Source organism: Suricata suricatta, chromosome 6, assembly GCF_006229205.1.
Source record: "Suricata suricatta isolate VVHF042 chromosome 6, meerkat_22Aug2017_6uvM2_HiC, whole genome shotgun sequence".
Taxonomy (NCBI): Eukaryota; Metazoa; Chordata; class Mammalia; order Carnivora; family Herpestidae; genus Suricata; species Suricata suricatta.
Genome location: NC_043705.1, coordinates 84,781,829 through 84,806,718, shown reverse-complemented (window position 1 = coordinate 84,806,718; position 24,890 = coordinate 84,781,829). Strand labels below are relative to the sequence as shown.

The window sequence follows — 24,890 nt, the reverse complement described above, 5'->3', positions numbered from 1 at the left end:
CTGGGGGATGGGGTACATGGGTGATGGGCAATATGGAAGGCACTTGTTGGGATAAACACTGGATATTATATATAAGCGATAAATCACTAAATTCTACTCTTGAAATCATTATTACACTATATGTTAACTAACATGGATTAAAAAAAAAAACTGGAGGTATCACAATTCCAGACTTGAAGTTATATTACATAGCTGTACTGGCACAAAAATAGACATACAGACCATTAAAACAGAACAGAAAACCTACAAATAAACCCACAAATATATGATCAATTAATCTTCAACAAAGCAGGAAAGAATATACAATGGGAAAAAGTCTCTTCAACAAATGGTGCTGGGAAAACTGGTCAGTTACGTGCAAAAGAATAAAACTGGACCACTTACAGCATACACAAAAAATAAATTCAAAATGGATTAAAGACCTAAATGTGAAACCTGATACCATAAAAATCCTAGAAGAGAGCACAGGCAGTAATTTCTCTGACATTGGTCATACTCTAGATATGCCTTCTGAGGCAAGGAAAATAAAAGCACAAATAAACTATTGGGACTACATCAAAATAAAAAGCTCCTGCACAGCAGAGGAAATGATCAACAAAAGGCAATCTACAAAATGGGAGAATATATTTGCAAATGACGTATCAGATAAAGGGTTAGTATCCAAAAATATAAAGGACTAATACAACTCAGTACCCAAAAAGACAAATAATCAAATTTAAAAATGGGCAGAAGACATGAACAGACACTTCTCCAAGAAGATATTCAGAGGGCCAACAGACACATGAAAAGATGCTAAATATTACTTATCATCAGGGAAATACAAATCAAAACTACCATGAGATATACCTCACACCTATCAGAGTAGCTAAAATCAAAAACACAAAAAACAAGTGTTGACAAGGATATGGAAAAAAGGAACCCTCTTTGCCCTGTTCGTGGGAATGCAAACTGGTGCAGATTCTGCAGAAAACAGTATGCAATTTCCTCAAAAAGTTAAAGACAGAACTACCCTACAATCCAGTAATCATACTACCAGAAATCTACCCAAAAAATACAAAAACACTAATTCAAAGGGATACCTGCACCTCTATGTTTATAGCAGCATTATTTACAATAGCCAAGTATGGAAGCAGCCCAAGTGTTCAATAGAAAAATGGATAAAGAAGATGTGGTATATGTATGTGTACATATATATGTATACATACTAATAATGGAATATTACTTAGCCATAAAAAAGAATGAAATTGACATTATGCAATGACTTGAAAGGAGCTAAGTGAAATAAGTCAGTCAGAGAAAGACAAATACCTTATGATTTCACTCATGTGGGATTTAAGAAACAAATGAGCAAAGGAAAAAAACAGAGACAGGCAGAAAGAAACAAACCAAGAACACTCAACTATAGAGAACAAACTGATGGTTACCAGAGGGGAGGTGGGGGGAGAATGGGTGAAACAGGTGATGGGGATTTAAGTAAAGAAAAAAAAAAAGATTATGATATACATTTTACAGACTCTCCTTTGTGGCATATTTGACAACTTAAAAAAAATGAGCTAGATCTATATGTATTATTATAAAAAGATCTGCAATAAATATTAAGTGAAAAAGTAAAACAACCTATGTAGCATGATTCCTCTCTTATAAAAGATTTTATTGGGGCCTGAGTGTATCAGTTAGTTAAGCATCTGACTTCGGCTCAGGTCATAATCTCACAGTTTGTGAGTTCAAGTCCCACATCAGGCTCTGTGCTAACAGACAAGAGCCTGGAGCCTGCTTCAGATTCTGTGTCTCCCTCTCTCTCTGACCCTCCCCTACTTGTGCTCTATCTCTGTCTCACAAAAATAAATAAATGTAAATAATATATATATTTACGGCATATTCATTAAAGAATTTCATTTAGAAAAATTTAGAAAATTTTACCTTTTATTAAATGTACACTGAGGTGTACATCTTCACTATATCGGTTTCTATACTATTCTGTTTTCAAAAGGTTTTGAACTGTTTTTATTTGTTTATATCTGTTTTAACATCTATGTATAAAATGTTTTAACATATCTCTGTATGTTTATGTATAGTTATTTCATTTTTGTTAATATTAAGACAGGTTAGGGGTGCCTGGATGGCTTGGTCGGTTGAGCGTCCAACTTCAGCTCAGGCCATGATCTCACGGTTCATGGGTTAGAGGCCTGCGTTGGGCTTTGTGCAGCCCTCTAGCTCAGAGCCTTGAGTCTGCTTCAGATTCTCTTTCTCTCTCTGCCCCTCCCCTGTTCATGTTCTCTCTGTCTCTCAAAAATAAATAAATGTAAAAGGAAAATAAAAAAAGGACAGGTTATACAAGTGGTAGAATTGATGGATTTTTTTTTTATTTTCCTTTTTTTTAAGTGTATTTATTTATTTTGAGAGAGAAAAAGAGCATGAGCAGGGGAGGGGCAGAGAGAAAGTGAGAAAAAATCCCAAGCAGGCTCTGCACTGTCAGCACAGAGCCCGATACAAGGCTCAAACGCACAAACAATGAGATCATGACCTGAGCTGAAATCAAGACTTGGATGCTTAACCAACTGAGTCACCCCTTGTTTTCTTTATACTTTTAAAATTTTTTAAAAACTATTTAGACAAAAATCCTAATTAAAAACTAGACTATAAGGAAATTCAAAAGAATAAACAAATACCCAATAGAGATGTGAAAAATTGCTCTATTTTCCTAATTATTAAAAATATACAACTTCTTGACTATGAAATTGGGAAAAATAAAAAATGCGGTCATAGTCTTCACAAAGAACAAGGCAACTAATGCACTACTAATAAGAATATAAATGAGAACAAACTCTGAAGCTTCTAATGGAGTATACTATATTAAAATTCCAAATTGATCTTGTATGGACTAGAGAATCAAAGATTTTTTAAGTAAGCAAGCACAACAATCTAAAACCTGAATTCTTAAAAGAAAGCTGGAATAGGGGCTCCTGGATGACTCAGTCTGTTAAGCATCTGGCTTCAGCAGGGGTCATGATCTCACGGTTTGTGGGTTTGAGCCCCATAACAGGCTCTGTGCTGACAGCTCAGAGCCTGGAACCTGCTTTGGATTGTCTCCTTTTCTCTCTGCTCCTCCCCCTCTCAAGTTCTGTCCCTCTCTCTCAAAAATAAACATTAAAAAAAAAAGAGTTGGAGTAAACTTAGTGAAACGTAGAGAAAACCAAAGGTAGATAATCAAGTTCAGAGTCTGTTACAAGAACTCAAATAATAGATAATCAAGGAAAGAAATGGAAATGAAAGAGAAAGAATAGATCTGAGCGTCATTTAAGAGGTAAAAACTAAAGGATATGGTAAATGATTAAATATAAAATATGAGAAAGAGGAATGAGTTAAAGACAATTCTGAGCTTTATAACAAGGTAAATGAGTAGTTCTACCACATCAAATAAGTTAGAAGATAAAAGTGAAGTAAACTTGGAAGAAAAAATTGACTTAGTTCCTTCCTCTTCCTTCCTCTATGTGACCTAAAGACCAAAGGAAATCCCTAATAAACAAATGGAAAAAAGGAACAAAGAAGAGATGTTAAGATCTAAAGCAGCATTGTCCAAAAATGGCACTGTCCAATAAAGTTTTCCACAATGAGGGGTACTAGGTGACTCAGTTAAGTGTCTGACTCTTGATTTCAGCTCAGGTCATGATCTCACAGTTTGTAAGTTTAAGCCTCATGTGGGGCTCTATGCTGACAGTGCATAGACTGCTTGGGATTCTCTCTCTCCCTCTCTCTGCCCCTTCCTTGCTTGCATACATGATCTCTAAATAAATAAATAAACAAACAAACAAATAAATAAAATGTTTTAAGTTTCCACAATGAGGGAAATGTTCTAAAACTGTGCCATCTAATACAGCAGACACTACACTCATGTGGCTTTGATCACTTGAAATGTGCCAGCATAAACACTTACATTTGACTTAGATTATTCTAATAGTTTAAAAATACCATCTTGGGTCACTATATTACAAAAATGAGTAATGAACCAGTCTCAGCCAAACAGTATTACTTTCTTTTAAGTAATTCTTAATTCCATTTACAAATCAAAATGAAGCTGAGTAAAAAACTGCACACTCCAGCAAGTTGGCATTAAGGTATAGTCATAAAACAAGCCATGAAGAAGGCATGGTTGAGAGCTAAAGCCCCACTCTTCAGAATACTGACCTCTCCATCACTATCAGATATCACAATGAAAGCATCTTCAAGCCTACGTTTCCTCTTCAGATTGACAGAACTGGCAGTTTCTGCATCTTTCTTCTCTAAGTTCTGGGCTTCAGTGGCTTCTTTACCTTTTTTCTTTCTCCGAGGCATCCTTTTGTCTGAAACACAGGGTTAAGTAATTTACTCAAAGTGTAATTTTTCCAGATGCTATCTATAATTTAGTCATATAAAAAAAAAAGGTTTCCATCTAAAAGAAGTAAAACAACTTCTAAACATTTCCACTACTCATTAAAATTTCAATTTTTCTATTTAAAAAACTATAGATATCTATATAGATAGGTATATACCTAATCTCTGTAGGGACATTTCAATAAAATAATAATATAATAATTTATCCAAGTTCTTAAACATTAACTTAGATAACTGGTTCTCTTGACTACATACTGTAACTTAAAAGAATTTTTTTCAACAGGAATGCCTCCACTTGATAAAGAACATGTCAAAAAAAAAAAACAACCCATAGTTAATATACTTAAACATAGAAGACTGAAAGCTTTCTCCTTAAGACAGAAACAAGACAAGGATGTCTGCTTTCATCATTTCTAATGAACATTATCCTGGAGGTTCTAGTTAGGCCAACTACACAAAGAAATAAAAGATATCCAAACTGAGGCATCTGGGTGGCTCAGTCACTTAAGTGTCCAACTCAGTTTCAGTTCAGGTCATGATCACATGGGTCATGAGTTTGAGCACCATGTCAGGCTCTATGCTGTCAGCACAGAGCCTACTTGGGATTCTCTGTCTCCCTCTCTCTCTCTGCCCTTCCCCTGCTTGCCTTCTCTCTCAAAAATAAATAAAAAATAAAAAGACATCCAAATTGGAAAGGAAGAAGTAAAACTAAAACTATCATTATCTGCAGATGACATGGTCTTGTATTAAAACAAACAAAAAAATTAGGAACTTCACTGAAAAACTATTACAACTAACAAAGAAGTTCAGAAAAGACTGCAGCATATAGTCATTACACAAAAATAAATTGTACTATTATCCACTAGCAAAAAACTCAAAAATTAAATTTTAAAAATTCCATTTCTAATAGCATCAAAAATGATAAAATTCTTATGAATAAATTAAACAAAATAAGGCAAGACTTGCAAATGAAAACTTAAAAATATTTTGAAAGGAGGGTCCAGTTCAAAATGACACAGTAAAGATCTTGATTTAACCTCCTCCTATGGACACACTAAATCTACAAATATATATGGAACAAATTCTTTTTAAATAAACTTAAAACCTGGCAGAGCAACCAATTCACATAAGATAAATGAGAGGGAAACCATCAAAGCAAGGTTAAGAGAAATCTCATCATAATCCCCACTTCAGGCACAATAACCCACAATGAGACAACCCAGGAGCTTTTCTCTGAGGAGAGATCAGTTTGAACTACATATCTGGCACCACAACTTTAAGACCTGCACCTGAGAGATAAACCCCCTAAACATCTAGCTTTGAAAGCCAAGAGATCCGACTTCGGCTCAGGTCAGATCTCACATTCGTGGGTTCGAGCCCCGCGTCGGGCTCTGTGCTAACAGCTAGCTCAGAGCCTGGAGCCTATTTCCTGTCTTGTGTCTCCTTCTCTCTCTCTGTCCCTTCCCCTCTCATGCTGTGTGTCTCTCTGTATCAAAAATAAATAAAACATTAAAAAAAAAAAGTTAAAAAAAATACTTCCAAAACCAAAAGGAATTGAAAAGCAGTTCTCAAAAAGCTGACACATGACAAATCACCCACCATGCCAGGGCTCAGCACAAATGCAGCCAACTGAAAAGCATCTGGACTTTCTGTAAAAGAGACTTATTTGCTTATCTTAAATTATGAACCTAAGGGGTAGGCATCAAATTTAACATACATCTAGGTGCCTACTGAAGTATTCAAAGGCAGAGTCCAGTAGGCACCATCTTTACATCTCCCTCTGCCTCACTCAAGCTTGCCAGCATCTCCCAGAAAGGAGTTTGTACCCTTGTCTGACACTCCAATTTTTACAGCTGCTTCCCAGGGGATTCTTCCAGATGACCTGCCTCTGGGGGCCACTGGGACTTAACTTACACTGACAGTCCTGCAGGACTTTATATATTTGCATACTTTAAATGCGGCAGCCAGAGGGTTTGGCTTCCAATCAGCCTCAATCTAGGTGCTGAGGTCTTCCCCCTCGGGACAGTAACAGTTCTTGACATACCTTCAAGTGCTAGAGCCACTAAAAATACACTAGGCTGCATGGATAACCACAAAGCTTTGAGAGACAACTAAAAGCTCTGGCGAGGTTGAAAGATAAGGTTCATCTCCTACATAAGGCCATTCTTTCAAAATTTGCTAATTTTATCTAATGCACAGAATCAACATGGAGTCAAAGAAAATGGAAAAAAAAAAAAAAAAACCCAGAGAAAGATGTTCCAAACAAAAAGAATTAGATAAAATTTAGAAAAACGCCTTAGGGAAAGAGATAAATGATTTACCTAACAAAGAAGTTCAAAATAATGGTCACAAAATTGCTCACTACTCAGGAGAATAAAATAATAAAATGAGAATTTTAATTAAAAGATTATAAAAGAAAGTATCAAACAGAAGTCACATTACTCAAGAATGCAATGATAGAACTGAAAAATACAACATAGGGATTTAACATCAGACTACGTGAAAAAGAAAAGATCACTACACTTGAAGACAGACCAGTGGAACTCATCCAATTAGAGCAGCAAAAGAAAAAATATGAATAAAGAGTGACGATACACTGGGGTGCCTGGGTGGCTCAGTTTGTTGAGTGTCTAACTTTGGCTCAGGTCATGATCTCGCAGTTCATGAGTTCAAGCCCTGCATCGGGCTCTGTACTGACAGCTCAGAGCCTGTAACCTGCTCGGATTCTGTGTCTCCCTCTCTCTCTGCCCCTCCCCCTTTTACACTCTGTCTCTCTCTCTCTCTCTCTCAAACATAAACATTTAAAAATTAAAAAAAAAAAAGAAAGAAAATATAACCTTAAAAAAAAAAAAAGAGTGAAGATGCATTAAAGAACTTATGGGAAGGACAAAATCAGGCAGACCAACATTCACATTACAGGGGTCCCAGAAGAAGGAGACAAACAAGAAGGAAAATTGTTTAAAGAAGAAAATGTATAAAAATTTCCCTAAACTGGGAAAGGAAACACATCCAGATTCAGGAAGCCCAGAGAGTTCTAAAAAAGATAAACCCAAAAGAATCCACATCAAGACAAATGTCAGAAGTGGGGCGCTTGGGTGGCTGAGTCGGTTAAGAATCTGACTTTGGTTCAGGTCATGATATTGTGGTTTGTGGGTTCGAGCCCTGTGTCAGGCTCTATGCTAACACCTCAGAGACTGGAGCCTACTTCAGATTCTGTGTTTCCCTCTCTTTCTGCCCTTCTCCCCTGCTTACACTCAGTCTCTCTATCTCTCAAAAATGAATAAATGTTAAAAATCAATGTTTTTAAATAATAAAGTGTCAAAAGTTACAGAAAAAGAGAAAATCTTAAAAGCAAGAAAGAAAATGAACTAGTTACTGTGACTACAATAATTTGTTAAGGGATGCGCAAAATTAAAAACTGTAAATTATGGCGCACCAGGGTGGCTCAGTTGGTTAAGCATCTGACTCTTGATTTCAGCTCAGATCATGATCCTAGGGGTCATAGGACAAAGTCCCAAGTTGGGCTCCACGCTGAGCATGAAGCCTGCTTAATATTCCCTCCCTCCTCTCTCTCTCTCTCTCTCCCTTCCCCCGCATCTACCCCGCTCAAACACACACTCTCTCTCTCTCTGTCTCAAACTTTTTAAGAAAATAAAAATTGTGGGGCACCTGGGTGGCTCAGTCTGTTAAGCACCCAACTTCAGCTTAGGTCATGATCTCATGGTTTGTGAGTTCAAGCCCCATGTTAGGCTCTGCGCTGACAGCTCAGAGCCTGCTTTGGATTCTGTCTCTCTCTCTCTGCCCCTCCCCCAGTCACACTCGGTCTGTCTTGTCTCTCTCTCTCTCAAAAATAAACATTAAAAATTTTTAAATATAAATTGTGACACCAGAAACAAAACACTGTGGGCTGAGTAAAAGTGTAGAGCTTTAGAATGAACTCAAACTTAAGCTGTTATCAACTTTAAGTAGACTTTTTTAAGTTGCTCTCGGTAAGCCCCATGATCACAAAGCAAAAACCAATAGTAGATACACAAAAGATAAAAGAATCTCAATATACTGCTAGAGAAAATCATCAAATCACAAAGGAAGAGAGCAAGAAAAGAAGGAACAGAGGAATGACAAGCAACCAGAAAACTAACAAACGATGTGCACACACATATGCAAGCACAGGCACATACACACAAAGACAATAAGTACACAACTATCAATAATTACGTTAAATGTAAATGGGCTAAATTCTCCAAAGTCTCTCAAAAGACTTAGAGGGGTGCCTGGTGGCTCAGTTGGTTAAGCTTCCAACTTTAGCTCAGGTCATGATCTCATGGTTATGAGTCTGAGCCCCAGTCAGGCTCTCTGCTGCCAGCACAGAGCCCACTTTGGATCCTCTGACCCCTCTCTCTGCCTCTCCCCCACTTGTGCACTCTCTCAAAAGTAAAAATAAAGGTTAAAAAAATAAAAAAGACTTTAGAGTGACTGAATGGACAAAAAAACAAGGCCCATCAAGACATATCAAACACATTTTCTCCAGGTGTCCTGATCTGTTTTACAGAGTAAATCTAAGAAAATTAAAGCCTAAAAGCCTCAATTTTGGGCTGAACTCACAACATTCTAGAATAAGAAAAATGTGAAGATAATATATCATGAACATATAAAACCTATTTTCATAAGTGTATATCTGCTCAGTTATTTTTAATGGTTTTTTGTTTGTTTGTTTTGAGAGACACAGAGAGAGAGAGAGAGTGAGTAGGGGTAGGGCAGAGAGAAAGGGAGAAACAGAATCTGAAGCAGGCTCCAGGCTCTGACTTATCAGCACAGAGCCCAACTCAAGACTCAATCCCATGAACTGCAAGATTATGAGCTGAGCCAAAGTTGGATGCTTAACCAACTGAGCCACCCAGGCGCCCCTGTTCAGTTATTTTTAAAGAGGCAAATTTTTAAAGCCTCATAAATCCATTTGTTATAACATGGTCAGAGACAAAATTACATACTTATTTTTCTATTTTAAAATTGTGGTTCTTGGGGCACCTGGGTGACTCAGCCAGCAGAGTATCCAATTCTTGATTTCCCCTCAGGTCATGATCTCAGGGTTTGTGAGATGGAGGCCTGTGTCAGGCTCTGCACTGTCAAATTCGAATTCTCTCTCACCCTCTCCTTCTCCCTCTGCCCCTCCCCTGCTCACACTCTTTCTCAAAATAAACATGTTTTAAAAATAAAAAGTGAAAAAATAAAATTGTTATTTTGTTCTTCCTTCACTTACTCATTTATTTGCTCTTTCCTCTTAAAAGAAAATTAGGATCACTTACAAAGACTGCAACTTTAGAACTGGTATGGAAACTAAGCTTTTGCTCAACAGGAACAGGAAAAGGCAATACAAATTAAATCTAATGAAAAGACTTAGAATTTGAGCTGCCTAAATGAATGACTATGTAAGTAAAATATAAGCACATTAAACATCTAAAAAGGAATGGAAGGGAAAAAGATGTTAAGACTATTTTCATTACAGCATATGTATTTAATTCCACTGCTAAGAAGAAGACATCTCCCAATTATTTAACACAAACGATATATGCCATAGTATTCCACAAAAACGTGAGGCCAGGGTCAGTTAGGCTGGGTAAATTGAGAAAGGCCTTGCTATTCAGGTGGAATTTGAGCATGACACTGAAGAATTATATTGCGTTTAATGATGGTTACTGACTCATTTCCTTAGGAAACTGCGAAGTTACAGAGGCAGAAACTTTCTTATTCATGTCTGAATCCCAGTATTTAACTCAGAGCTTAGCTTCCAATAAATGTTACTGAATAAATGATTTAATGTTTTAATGACCAAATTAATGTATGAATAAATATACTAGATTTGGAAAAGGAAAGATGGGAAAAAGACAAATACAGTGTGTCTGCTGTTCAGGGATCGGAAATAGTCTGAAATATATTCAGATACAGAAATATCTATGTCAAAATTAAAAAGAAGTTGAAGAGCACCTGGTGGTTCAGGCAGTTAAGCATCTGACTTCAGTTCAGGTCATGATCTTGCAGTTCATGAGTTGAAGCACTGCATTGGGATCTCTGCTATCAGCACAGAGCCTGCTTCAAATCCACTGTAACCCCCTGCCCCGCCCCCCCATCCCTCTCACCCTTGTAGTCTCTCTCAAAAATAAACAAACATTAAAATCAAGAAAGAAAAGAAAACAAAAGACAAGACGCAAACAGGCTTAAGTGCAACTCTGGTAGAGCATAAAGTTACAATTAACCTCTACGGCGTCCCTTATATTTCTCATCTCAATGGATTCTGTATTCTTAATTTGGAAATGATTTCTAACATAAATTACTGAAAAAGCTTTTTTTAAAAAATGATTTATTAATTTAAGTAATGTCTACACCCAACCCGGGGCTTAAACTCATGACCCCAAGATCAAGAGTCACATGCTCTACTGACTGAGCCAGCCAGGAGCCCCCAAAAAAGTTTTATTGAGGTGTCAAAATATTTAAACCCAATAAAAAAATAATAGCAAAAGCTCCCTTTTGTCATCTTCATAATTAAAATTATAAATACAAACCATTTTTTATTTTGTCACCAATGACAATAAAAGCTTGATAATACCAAACCTCTGTTTACTGAATAACATAGCTTTAATGAAGAAAAATCTAACTATAACCACAAAATTCTAAGTCTATCCCTTTCAACTCTATTTCAAATACATTAGGAGGCACCTGGATGGCTCAGTTGGTTAAGTGTCGGGCTTCAGCTCAGGTCATGATCTCACGGTTCATGGGTTTGAGCCCCGCATCGGGCTCTGTGCTGACAGCTAGCTTGGAGCCTGGAGCCTGCTTCGGATTCTGTATCTCCCTCTTTCTGACCCTCCCCTGCTCAAGCTGTCTCTCTCTCTCTCAAAAGAAAATTTAAAAAATTAAAAAAAAATACATTTGTTCCTTCCACTGCCCTTACCAGACAGACATCTTTATTCTCTCAATCTTCTTTACTACACATGAAAATAGTTACTGATTCTCCAGCATTAGCAATAAATATAGTTGAGAACAATGACTTAGTATCATGAACCTAAAGAGATTAAATTCCAAAGAAAAAAAATAAACTGGCATTGCATTTGGCAATGATTTCTTAGATAGGACTCTAAAAGAGCAGGCAACAGCAAAAATAATTAACTGTCAAAATTTTAAATTCTTATGCATTAGGGCATGTGGCTGGCTCAGTTGATTAAGCATCCAACTCTTGGTTTCAGTTCAGGTCATGATCTCATGATCGTGGGACAGAGCCCCATGTAGGGTTCTGTGCTGACAGGGTGGAGCCTGCTTGGGAATCTTTCCCTCCCTCTCTCTCTGCCCCTCCTATGCACTCTCTTTCTCTCAAAAAATTAATAAGAGGGGCGCCTGGGTGGCTCAGTCGGTTAAGCCTCCGACTTCGGCTCAGGTCAGATCTCACGTTCGTGGGTTCAAGCCCCGCGTCAGGCTCTGTGCTGACGGCTAGCTCAGAGCCTGGAGCCTGCTTCCAGTTCTGTACCTCCTTCTCTCTCTGACCCTCCCCGCTCATGCTCTGTCTCCCCTGTATTAAAAATTAATAAAACATTAAAAAAAATTTTTAATTAATAAGAATAAAAAAAGAACAGGCAAATCTTATTTTTAAAACATATAAAATGAAATGAAATATAATAAAATGAAATCTTATGCATTAAGGACAGTATCAATAAAGTGAAAAAGAAACCCACTAAATGGTAAAAAAAAATTTGCAAATTATTTAGCTGATAAGGAGTTAATATTCAGAATATATAAAGAACTCCTACAATACCAAAAAACAACCCAATTTAAAAAACGGCCAAAGAATCTGAACAGACATTTCTCCAAAGAAGATATTCAAATGGCCAATAAGCATATGAAAAGATGTTCAACATCATTAATCATTATGGAAATACAAACCAAAACCATAATCACCTCACACTCCTTAGGATGGCTACTATCCAGAAAACAGAAAATGGCACCTGCTAGAGGATGTTTAGAAACTGGAACCCCTGTGCACTGCTAGGAGGAATGGAAAATGGTGCAGTTGCCATAGGAAATGGTATGGCAGTTGCTCAAAATGTTAAAAATATGGGCGCCTGGGTGGCTCAGTCGGGTAGGCGTCCAACTTTGGCTAGGGCATGATCTCATGGTTCATGGTTTCGAGCCCCACATCAGGCTCTGTGCTGACAGCTAGCTCAGAGCCTGGAGCCTGTCTTCAGATTCTGTGTCTCCCTCTCTCTCTGACCCTCCTCTGTTCATTTTCTCTCTCTCTCTCTCTCTCTCTCTCAAATAAATAAAAACAGTAAAAAAAAAAACGTTAGAATTATCATATGATCCAGCAACTCCCCTTCCGTGTATATAAACAAAAGAAGTGAAAGCAGGGATTCAAACATATTTGTACACCCACACTCATAGTAGCATTCTTCACAATAGTCAAGGAGTGGAAGTAACTCAAGTATCCATTGACAGACACAAAATATGATATATACATACAGTAGAATATTATTCAGCCTTTAAAAAGAAGGAAATTCTAACATATGCTTCCACATGGATAAACTCTGAATATGCTAAATGAAATGAGTCAGACACAAATGGACAAATACTGTATGATTCCACTTATATGAGATACCTAAAGTTGTCAAATTCATAGAAAGCAGAATGGTGTTTGTCAGGGGCTGAGGGAAATGAGGAATGTGTAGTTATTATTTAATGGGTAGAGAGTTTCAGTTTGGGAAGACCAAAAAAGTTCTGGAAATGGATGGTGTTGATAGTTAAACAGCAATGTGAATGTACTAAACACCAATGAACTGTACACTTAAAATGGTTAAAATGGTAAATTTTTGTGTATATTCTGACAAAATTTTGCACACTGGTAAATTATGTATATTTTGCTAAAATTGAAAAAAAAAAAAGATAAACAGCAAAGGTAAATGCAGTTGACCTTTGAACAATGTGGGTTTGAACTACCCAGGTCCACTTCTATGTGATTTTTTTACAGTATAGTACTATAAACGTATTTTTTATTATTTTCTTAAGACATTTTCTTTTTGCTAGCTTACCTTGTGGGAATACATATAACTTAGAAACATATGTTAACAGTAAGTCTTCTAGTCAACAGCAGGCGATTGGTAGTTAAGTTTTTGAGGAATCAAAGATTATACATGGATTTTCAACTGCATAAACTCACCAACTGAGCTGTGAGGTCATGACCTGAGCCACGATCAAGAGTTAGACGCTTAACCGACTAAGCCACCCAGGCTCCCTTATTTGTGTAAATTGAAACATACGCACAGCTTTCTGTTTTAAAATTTACCTGGAAAGAGGGGAACCTGGGTGGCTCAGTCAGTTAAGTATCTGACTTTGGCTCAGGTCACAATCTTGTGGTTCATAAGTTCAGCCCCACATCAGGTTCTGTGCAGACAGCTCAGGGCCTGGAGCCTGCTTCAGACTCTATGTCTCCCTCTCTCTGCCCCTCCTCTGCTCATGCTCGCTTGCTTGCACGTGCACGCTCTCTCTCTCTCTCTCTCTCAAGAATAAACATTAAAAAAAATTTTAATAATAAAATAAAATAATAAAATAAAATTTACCTGGAAAGCTACACAAGAAATTGCCAAAAGTGCAAGAAAGAATGTGAGAGATAGAGGAGAGGCCTTTTCCCTACTGCTTGAATTTTGAACATATGCAAATATTACTTTTATTTTTCTTTAAACTTCTAAACTCTGAAAATAATTTAACTTTTGATGTTAACTTTATTTTTAAGTTTTATTTATTTATTTGTGGGAGAGGGGCAGAGAGAGATAGAAAGAATAATTCCAAGTAGGCTCCACACCCTAAGCACTGAGCCCAACTCAGGGCTCAAACCCATGAACTGAGATCAAGAGCATTCCAGGGTAACCTGGGTGGCTCAGGTGGTTAAGAGTCCAACTTCGGCTCAGGTCATGATCTCACAGTTTGGTTTGTGAGTTGGTTTGTGAGTCCTGGCCCTGCATCAGGCTCTGTGCTGACAGCTCAGAGCCTGGAGCCTGCTTTGGATTCTGTGTCTCCCTCTCTTTCTGCCCCTCCCCTGCTTGTGCTCGCTTGCTCATGTGCGCTCGCTCGCTCGCTCTCTCTCTCAAAAATAAATATGCCTCTTCAGCATTCATTCCCCTAGCCATACTGGCAAATCCCTTCTTTATGATATTCTAACTTCATGTCTGTGACACTGCTCAAGTGAGTTTTCTCCTAGATCTGACTTCTCTTTTTCTTACTCTTAATTCTAGGCCTCTCACTAAATAAAAGTATTTACCACTATGCTATACTCAATCTTATTCTTTCTCTACTTTGTAACTTTGCAGGAGCATTCACTCTTAGGTTTTCAATAACAAACTCAATACAAAGGCCTACAAGATGTACAAATGCACCTATGTCTTTCAGCTCAACTCTAGTCCCACCATATCTGATTTGCTGTCAAATTCAACTAAACAGTTAAAGAAAAAGTAATGATCTCTCACAAAAGTCTTAAAAAAAAGAGAGAGAGAGAACACTTCCTAGCTCATTCTACCTGACCACTTGATCCCAAAACTAAACAAAGACAACAAAAGAAAATAAGAAATGGGGCACCTGGCTGGTTCAGTTGGTGAAGGACGTGACTCTTGGTCTCAGGGTCGTGAGTTCGAGCCCCACACTGGGTATAGAGATTACTTAAAAATAAAATCATTTAGCCCTTTCATAAAGATGGCACCAAAGGCGAAGAAGGAAGCCCCTGCCCCTCCTAAAGCCAAAGCCAAAGCAAAGGCTTTGAAGGCCAAGAAAGCAGTACTGAAAGGCATCCATAGTCATAAAAAAAGATCCACACGTCACCTACATTCTAATGGCCCAAGACACTGCGTCTCCGAAGGCAGCCCAAATATCCTCGAAAGAGCGCCCCCAGGAGAAACAAGCTTGACCACTATGCCATCACCAAGTTCCTGCTGACAACTGAGTCAGCCATGAAGAAAATAGAAGACAACAACACTCTTGTGTTCATTGTGGATGTCAAGGCCAACAAGCACCATATCAAACAGGCTGTGAAGAAGCTCTATGACATTGATGTGGCCAAGGTCAACACTCTGATCAGGCCCAATGGAGAAAAGAAAGCATATGTTCGACTGGCTCCTGACTATGATGCTTTGGATATTGCCAACAAAACTGGGATCACCTAAGCGAATTCAGCTGGCTAAATCTAAATATACATTTTTTTCACCATAAAAAAAATAACAAAGTAAAATAAAATCATTTAAAAAAAAAGAAAATGAGAAATGAATATCTATTATAAATATAGATGCAAAAATCCTCAACAAAATACTAACGAACCAAATACAATATCATGTAAATAGAATTATATACCATAATCAAGTAGGATGTATCAAAAGAATGCAGGGTTGGTTTAAGATCTGAAACACAATGCAGTATATCATATCAATAGAATAAAAGATAAAAACAATGATTATCTTAATAAACACAGAAAAAGCATTTGGCAAAATTCCATACCCCATCATGATAAAAACACTAAACAACCAGAAACAGAACTTCCTCAACATGATAAGAAGTATCTATGAAAAACTCATGGTTTACTTAATACTTAATGGTGGGGCACCTGCATAGCTCAGTTGGTTAAGCATCCGATTTCTCAGGGTTCATGAGTTCAAGCCCCACATCAGGCTCTCTGGTGTCAGTGCAGAGCCCATTTCAGATCCTCTGTCCCCCTCTCCCTCTGCCCCTCCCCTGCTCATTCTCGAGCACACTCTCTCTCAAAAACAAACACTTAAAAAAAAATTTTAATTAAACATTATATAGAGAGAGACAGACACACAGACAGAGACGCACCTGGGTGGCTCGTTGTGGTTAAGCATCTGACCAACTCAAGCAGGCCATGATGTCCCGGTTTGTGATTTTATTGGGGAGGGGGGGTAGGCAGAGCACAAGCAGGGGAGGGGCAGAGAGAGGAGACACAGAATCTTAAGCAGGCTCCAGGCTCCAAGCTGTCAACAGACCCCAACTCAGGGCTCAATCTCCCGAACCGTGAGATCATGATCCAAGCCGAAGTTGGACACTTAACCGACAGAGCCACCCAGGTGCCTCCTGAATTTTTTTTTATTAAAAAAAGAGGGGGGTTTAGGTGACTCAGTCAGTTGAGTGTCCGACTTCTGCTTGGGTCATAATCTCAAGGCTCATGGGTTTGGGCCTCTCATCAGGCTTGCTGTGCTTACAGCTTGGGGCCTGGAGCCTGCTTCAGATTCTGTCTCCATCTCTCTCTCTGTCCCTTCCCTGCTCACACATGGTCTCTCTCTCTCTCTCTCAAATATAAATAAACATTGAAAAAATAATTCTTAATACTTCATACTTAATGGTGAAAGACTAAAAGCTTTCCCTTTAGAACAGGTACAAAATAAGGATCTCCACTCTCAGCACTTTTATTCAACATTATACTAGAGGTTTTGGCCAGAGCAATTAGGCAAAAAAAAAAAAAAAAAAGAGGGAGAGAGAGAAATGAAAAGCATATAGATTGGAATGAAATAAAACTATATTTTCAGATGCAATGATCTTGTATATAGAAAATTCTAAGGAATCCACTAAAAAAACTATCAGAGGGGCACCTGGGTGGCTCAGTCGTTTAAGCGTCTGACTTCAGCTCAGGTCATGATTTCACTGTTGGTGAGTGCGAGTCCCACGTTCGGTTCTGAGCTGTCAGCACAGACAGCTCTGGAGCCTGCTTCAGATTCTCTGTCTCCCTCTCCCGCTCATGATCTTTCTCAAAAATAAATAAACATCAAAAAAAAATTTTTAACTATCAGAATACCCAAGTTTGGCAAGGCTGAAGGATACAAAATCAATAAATAAAACTATTTCTATACATTCACAAGAAGCAATGTGAAAATGAAGTTAAGAAAACAATTCCAGGGGCGCCTGGGTGGCTCAGTCACTTAAGCATCTGACTTCGGTTCAGGTCATGATCTCACGGTTCGTGGGTTCGAGCCCCGCGTCGGGCTCTGTGCCGACAGCTAGCTCAGAGCCTGGAGCCTGCTTCAGATTCTGTGTCTCCCTCTCTCTCTGACCTTCCCCTGCTCACACTATCTCTCTCTGTCTCTCAAAAATAAATAAAGAACATTAAAAAAAAAAAAATTCCATTTACAACAGCATCGTAAGGGCTAAAATACTTAGGCATAACTTTACCTAACAGAAGACATGCAAAATTAATACTCTGAAAGCTAAAAGAACATTTTTTAAAGAAATCAGAGAAGATCTAAATAAATGAAAATTATCCCACATTCAAGGACAAAAGATTTAAGATAGTAATACTTCTTAAACTGACATATCAATTCAATACAATACCTCAAAATCCTGGTTAGTTGTGTGTGTGTTTGTGTGTAAATCAACAGCTGATCCTAAAATTCACATGGCAATTCAAGGGTCTCAAAAATAGATTTTTTTAATTTTTTTAAATTTATTTATTTTTAGGGGCGCCTGGGTGGCTCAGTCAGTTAAGTCTCCAGCTTCGGCTCAGGTCAGATCTCACATTCGTGGGTTCGAGCCCCGCGTCAGGCTCTGTGCTGCCAGCTAGCTCAGAGCCTGGAGCCTGCTTCTGGTTCTGTGTCTCCTTCTCTCTCTGCCCCTCCCCCTCTCATGCTCTGTCTCTCTCTGTATCAAAAATAAATAAAACATTTTAAAAAATTATTTATTTTTAGAGAAGGAAGGGGCAGAGAGAGAGAGAGAGAGAGAGATGGAAGGAGAGAATCTGAAGCCGGCTCCACACCCAGCATAGAGCCCAACATCATGACCCTGAGATCATGACCTGAGCCAAAATCAAGTCAGATGCTTACCCAGCTGAGCCACCAAAGTGCCCTAATGGCCAGAAAATATTTTTAAATTAGTTATCTTCATAAAAACCTAAGAAGTATATACAATTACTACTAGGAAGCGTAAGTTCAGTAAAGTAACTAGTCTAAAGTCACAAGCAGGCACTTGCAATTCTGTTTGTTACCTCACTCTAATACTCTATGACTTAATCTTCACTTGATCTTAGCCAAAAGACAGAGAAGCGATCTATGACCTAATCTTTACACCTCTTCTAACTAAAACTGCTACCTGATATATGGTATGCACACATAAATACATGCTGAATACATATGTATATATTTAATTAATAAAGATTAATGTATATATTTAAATTATTAAATACTACAAAAAGACAGAAAAGGATAAAATTATCACAAGTTGAATATTATAGGTAAGACTTTGATGTCAGAATTAGTTTGGGAGAATTCTCAAAGAATCACAGTGACCCAGGAAAACATCTTATATGGAATAGCTTTCATCTTATTAAATGTTTTCTGTACCCTAGAGTTATTTAAACCAAAATGCTCAAATCTCTTACCAAGAGTAGCCATCACACCAAATATATGTATTTCTTAAAGACAAGTAAATAAATAAAAAACTCTTTTCTGTAGCACAGAACCACCTGCAGTCTCAAAATGGGTTTTCAAAGAATTAAGCAGATAAGGGATAGATAAGAAACATCAAGTAGATGCACCCCACAGATATAGACTCCAAAATTCAGTGCCTCATGAGATTTAGCCACTTTGCTCTACAGTAATTCTAAGAGTAAAAACAAGGCACTGCTTGGCCAATTTAATTTTTTTTAATGTTTATTTATTTCTAAGAGAGAGAGACAGAGAGAACATGAGCAGGGGAGGGGCAGAGAGACAGAGGGAGACAAAGAATCTGAAGCAGGCTCCAGGCTCAGAGCTGTCAGCACAGAGCCGGGCATGGGGCTCAAACTCATGAACCTCCAGATCATGACCTGAGCCGAAGTTAGACACCCAACAAACTGAGCCACCCAGGCACCCGCCCACTGTTTGGCCAATTTAAACACAGGCCAGGGGTGCCTGTGTGGCTCAGTCGGTTAAGCATCCCACTTTGGCTCAGGTCATGATCTCAGAGTTGGTGGGTTCAAGCCCCATTGTCGGGCTCTGTGCTGACAGCTCAGAGTCTGGAACCTGCTTTGGATTGTGTCTCCCTCTCTCTCAGGCCCCTTCCTTTTTCATGCTATCTCTATCTTTCTCAAAAATAAATAAACATAAAAAAATTTAAACACACAGGCTAGCATATAGCTCAGCTACTATTTAAGTTTCTATCCTTCAAAATGAAGAACTTCACCAAAATAATGGCTTGTCTTCAATTAACTTGAACTGAGGCTATAGAACAAATTACCACTAACTGTGAAGGAAGAATAGAGTCCACAGGCCAACAGCCTCACTTTAATTATGACAGGAACAAAATCTCTCTAAAAAATGTACAGGCAGTAAAGGTGATACAGTGAGACTTATTTTTTTTTGTTTTTTTATTTCATACATAGCTTTTTTTGGTAGTGTCCTTGGAAATCTCCAATTTGGAATACTATTTGTCATTTTCTTTAAGCACATCTATCATCTTTAACTATCTGAAGAACAATCACTAAAAAAAAAACAATTTTAAATCTTGACATTCTACCTACCAAACCTGCTTTGAAAGCTTAGGGACACATGGACCTTAACAACAATTCTTTATGAATGACTGACCCTAAGTTATTAAGTCAGTGTTCAAGAAATTTGGTACCAACCTCTTTATCATCTGATTTCAAGAGCTTGTTTCCTTATTGTTGTTGTTGTTGTTTTTAAGGAAAAAAAAGGTAAATGAGGGCCACTAGTTGATTCTGCCCAGCCTCCAATTTCGGCTCAGGTCATGATCTCACAACTTGTGAGGCAAGACAGAGCCCTCTTTCCATCTTCTGTCTCCCTCGCTCTCTGCCACTCCCCCACAGGCATTCTCTCTCTCTCTCTCTTTCTCTCTCTCTCTCAAAAAGAAATGAAACATTAAAAAAAAAAGCATAAATGCATTTACACACACACAGTCTACTCTTTACTTCCCACTTTATTCTCAGGCTCAGGATAAGCGTGTAGCAACAAACTCCAAACACATTTTGATAATTAAATTATAGTTATTTATGGAGTCCTGGGACACTATCCTAGATACGTCATATGCATTATAAAGGTTATCTTCCCAATAACTCTATGTGGTAGGAATCATTAATTCACACTATTTATCACTAATCATTATTTTAACGATTTTTAGCACTATTCTACATGTTTGCAAGCTTATTCAAAATCAATCAATTGGTAAGTTCCTAGGTTGGTAAATGGATATGTTGTGAATTGCAGCTCGATAGGCCGGATTCCAAAAACACATTCTTTGATTCATCTACAAAGCACTAGCTCCCGACAGAAAAAAATACAGAAGCGTAAAACTTTCTTTTCCTGCATACTACTTACATACGATACAGTGACCAAATACAAGAACATCAGTCAGGCTGCCAGGATTCAAAACAGCCCTACTGCTAATGAGACAGGTGTTCTATCCTCAGCTCCCCTTCTGTAAACTGAGAATAGTACCTATCTCATAAAAAGTGTCGTTAAGATTATTCATAAATGCGTACGTGTAACAAGCTTGAAATACTGTCATCATACAGGAGACCTCAGTTCTGTGAGAGGGGAAAGTGACAAACAATAAAGATTTCCAAGGAATATATTTTTTTCTGAACAAATAACTAACGAAAGAAAGGATCACTCCGCAACGACAGTAGCCTGGCCGGAAGGGGGGCGGGGGCGTGAGGAGTATGCGGCAGAGGGGCCCAGTGGCCCTCGCTCCGGTAGATCGGGCTCCGGGGCCCCGTGGGGGGCAACGGCTAGAACGCAGCCGCCTCTCGGGGTTGTTCAGCGTGAGGAAGACGCTTTCGAGGGACGGGCAGGGACAAAACCCCAAAGTCAGACGAGAAATAACGAAGGAGAGACCAGGAAGATAAAGGCCGCACCCCCGGTGAAGGGTGCGGGGGGAGAATAAGGGAGAGGGGAGAGGGTGGTCAAGTCTGGCACCTGAGGAAGGAAGCCCACCGCCGCGTCAGGAGGCGCCCACCTTAGTCCCTAAGGCCCACCCGGTGTACCAAAGGGCCCCACTCTCGCGTCGAGAAGCGCCCGCCCGCATCCTGTGTGCCCACCCCGGCGTCCAGAGACGCCCACCCAGCAGCCTGAGGGACTACCCCGGCGTCTGAAGAGATTAGCCTCCGCGCCGAAAGGGCCCTACCCAGCGTCAGCGGCGGTAAGGAGCGGGCCGCGGCCCCCGCGAGAGAAAGGAGGCGGGAAGAGGGCGGGCTGGAGGTGTGCGGAGGCGGCAGGTACTCACCGACCCGCCGGCGCCCCTCAGCCGAGCCCCTCCTCCGGGGCGCAGCGGGTCGCGAGCGTCCGCAGCACGTCAGGAACGCGGGGCGGGCGCGCGCGCAAAGCTGAGGCACCGCGGGGAGGCTCTCGGGCGGGTGTGGGCGCAGGCGCCGCTGTTCAGGGACGGAACCAATCCGCGGGGGGAAGCCGCTGCCGGGTCATACCACTGCACAAGGACTGGGGCCTGCCACCAATGGGAATCGGATTTGATCTTGGAACGCAAATCTGGTCCTCCCCGCGCCTTACAGTGTGGTCTTTCGTTGTATCATTTATTAGCACTTTGAGGGAAACCAAAGGGTAACAGGCGCCCAAAACACTACGGTGAACCCCATATCTTCTCTGCCACATCGAGCCTCCTCCTGCCCTTTCTTAGCATCTAGGATTATATTGACATTATCTGTTAATATGATCGATTGAAAACTGTCTCTTTCTGGTAAATGTTACAATCTGATCATTTCGGGGGAGGGAAACTAAGAAACAGAAACTGTTAGAAAGGTCAGGTGGCAGTGTAAAATTAGAACAGCCGCGTTGGTGAAATTTAAAAAATGCGTTTTATGACCCAGCAACTTCATGTATAGAAAAATACAGAAAGAAACTCCTACAGGTGTGCACAAGAAGACAAACCAACGTTTAAGTCTGTTTCCTTGTGAAAAGTGTAAACAGAAATGTGCAATAAAACATAGGAATAAAATATGATATGTTCCTACAATAAAATATTAACAAATAAAACAAATAAGTCCTATACTACCAACATTTAATAGCTCGTAAGAGTTATAAATAGCAACATACCAACAAATATGTGCATTGTGAAATAGAATATGTAAATTTAAAAATACAGTAAAACCTTAGACTGCAAGTAACTTGCTCTGTAAGTGTTCTGCTAGACAAGTAAACATTTCTAATAAATTTAGCAATGTCTTACAAGTTGTGCTTGACGCTGAATGTCACATGATCACAACTGAGCCAATGGTTCTTCTCTCTTTTTCTCTCTTCAAGATTGTGGGTGATGATCATCCATGCTTGAATGCTCTGTCTCAGGCATTGGTGTTTGGCAGAAATTAGTGATTTTTCAAAACGTTGGAAGGTGCCCACAACTGGCACTACTGTATTTTTTGTCACTTCAAAACATCTATGGTCAGCCCTTTGCTTTTTCATTCAAGAGTAAGCTTGAATGAAAGGAATGTTTGCTTCATTCTAGGCCAGGTTGCCTGCAGATATAGACTCCTTATTGCCAGTTACATTAAATACAGTATATGATAAGACTCTATTAATATTGTACTGCAGTTAACATCTGTGTGAGCATATACAATGGCCCCTATGCAGAAAAAGATTGAAAAGAAAGGCAGTTAGAAGGAGACGATTATGGTGGAAGTTAAGAAGTAAATCATTGAGAAGTACCAACAAGGTTATGAGAATGGCCAAAATTGCAAGATTTTATAAGTCTTTGTCTGCATCTTACCTGCAGAGGAGGAGAAGGAAAAGGCCAAAGAATCCCTGGCTTTAAATAAGATTAGGGAGATGTGTAAAACGTGGGCAACAATGCAAAATTTTGTAGAAAACATCACCCGAATAAAGCTGTAGCAGTGCAAGCAATAAATCTGTTTAACGACAATGCAAGGTCACATTTCTGTGAAATCCTCAAAAGGAGACAAAAGCAAGTGTCATTGGATAGGTTCCTTATTAAAGTTGCAAGAAAAGAAAAACATTCCATTGAGCCATTAGATAGAAGTGATTCCATTAGTGATAGTGAAAGTCATCCTGTACAATAACCCTCCTCTCTTTTATCTCCCTCACAGCAGCCAAGGTTTTCAAAAGTATGTGCAGGTTAATTCTTTTCTTTTGCATTTTCTTTATTATTTTGTATCAGTTTATAGTATTGTAATCCTTTTTCTATGAATATTTTCCAGTTGTGGAACAAACCATTTTGGTTTCTATTATTTCTTATGGGAAAATTCACTTTGATATACAAGTGCTTTGGATTACAAGCATGTTTCTGGAACAATTTATGCTCACAAACTAATCAATCTGGTTTTAAAAACCAAAGTTTTACTGTACACAGAATCATAGTATATTCTGATTATGGGAAATATATGTGTGTAAGGTATAGAAAATGAACTAGATGGATATGTAGATATGCACCCTGATAATATAAGGGCAGGAGGAGGGGATAGAAGTCAGGATGGATTGGAAGAGGGGAATAAACAGGACTTCAGATAGAGCTGTCATGATTTCTTTTTTTAAAAAAGAAGAAACCTAAAAATAAACATAACAAAATATTAACAATTGGGTAATGGAACTAGTTATATTATTCTTAACATTTTCTGTAATATCTAATTCTGAATATCCTTTTTTTTTAATCTTCCCAAGTCACACCTCTAACTGATCCTCCAAAATCCAGCTCAACAATTTCTTCCTTTGCCTCCTCTAACCATGATGCTGAAAAGGGCCCTTTGATTCACTAAATAGAAATTGATAAGAGGTCAAATAGAAGTTCCAGACAAGGGGCGCCTGGGTGGCTCAGTCGGTTGAGCGTCCAGCTTCAGCTCAGGTCATGATCCTACAGTTTGTGGGTTCGAGCCCTGTGTCGGGCTCTGTGCTGACAGTGAGCTCAGAGCCTGGAGCCTGCTTCCGATTCTGTGTGTCTCTCTCTCTCTGACCCTCCCCTGCTCATGCTGTCTCTCTCTCTCTCTCTCTCTCAAAAATGAATTTAAAAAAATTAAAATATATATATTAAAAAAAAAAAGAAGTTCCAGACAAGGCTTTATTGGGGCTTATGTTATAGCACAAGGAAGGCAACACAAAGGAAAGAATCTTCAGGTAGCTTCCCAAAGAGAGGTCAGGGAGAGTTTTAAAGAGGCTTAGTTGGGTAAAGGGTAATGTTTAAGCATGTGGAGGGGAGGATTTCTTGACATGTGGGAACTTAAAGGCTATGCTTCTTCATGCCTTACATATCTAATTAGTATATAAAATCTCCACCCTTTGGTGGGATTTTTAGTATTATGAGTGTGAAAAGTCCATGAAAGTCTATGTTGGCATCCATCTTAGCACAGACTGGTTTTATCCAGTCTTCCCAGTCTTCATAGTTGCCTCTCTCCTTTCTGTAAACATCTTGTTTCCACATTTCTGCAAGATATACTACTCAGGAGGCATAGAATTTCAGCTTTTCTTTTTATGCAGACAGCCAAGGAATGCTGGATTTTGCAATGAGGATTGAAGGGACCTGAGTTTAGTTGCTCTGTC

General features: G+C 38.9%; 1 protein-coding gene and 1 pseudogene across 7 annotated transcripts in view; one reads left to right on the top strand and one right to left on the bottom strand.

The window, feature by feature from the left end:
- Window positions 1-21,734, bottom strand: part of UIMC1 (ubiquitin interaction motif containing 1) — a 106,704-nt gene extending 84,970 nt beyond the window's left edge. For 5 of the 7 annotated variants that reach the window (XM_029942785.1, XM_029942788.1, XM_029942789.1 and 2 more), the window contains exons 1-2: window positions 21,616-21,734; window positions 4,186-4,340 (exon numbers count right to left, since the gene is read on the bottom strand). In XM_029942785.1, coding sequence (XP_029798645.1) covers window positions 4,186-4,332 — 147 coding nt within the window. In that variant the 5' untranslated portion in view covers window positions 4,333-4,340; window positions 21,616-21,734. The other 2 variants (XM_029942786.1, XM_029942787.1) reach the window with 2 other exon arrangements.
- LOC115293486 lies at window positions 15,016-15,563 on the top strand (annotated as a pseudogene).
- Window positions 21,735-24,890: the final 3,156 nt, after the last annotated feature.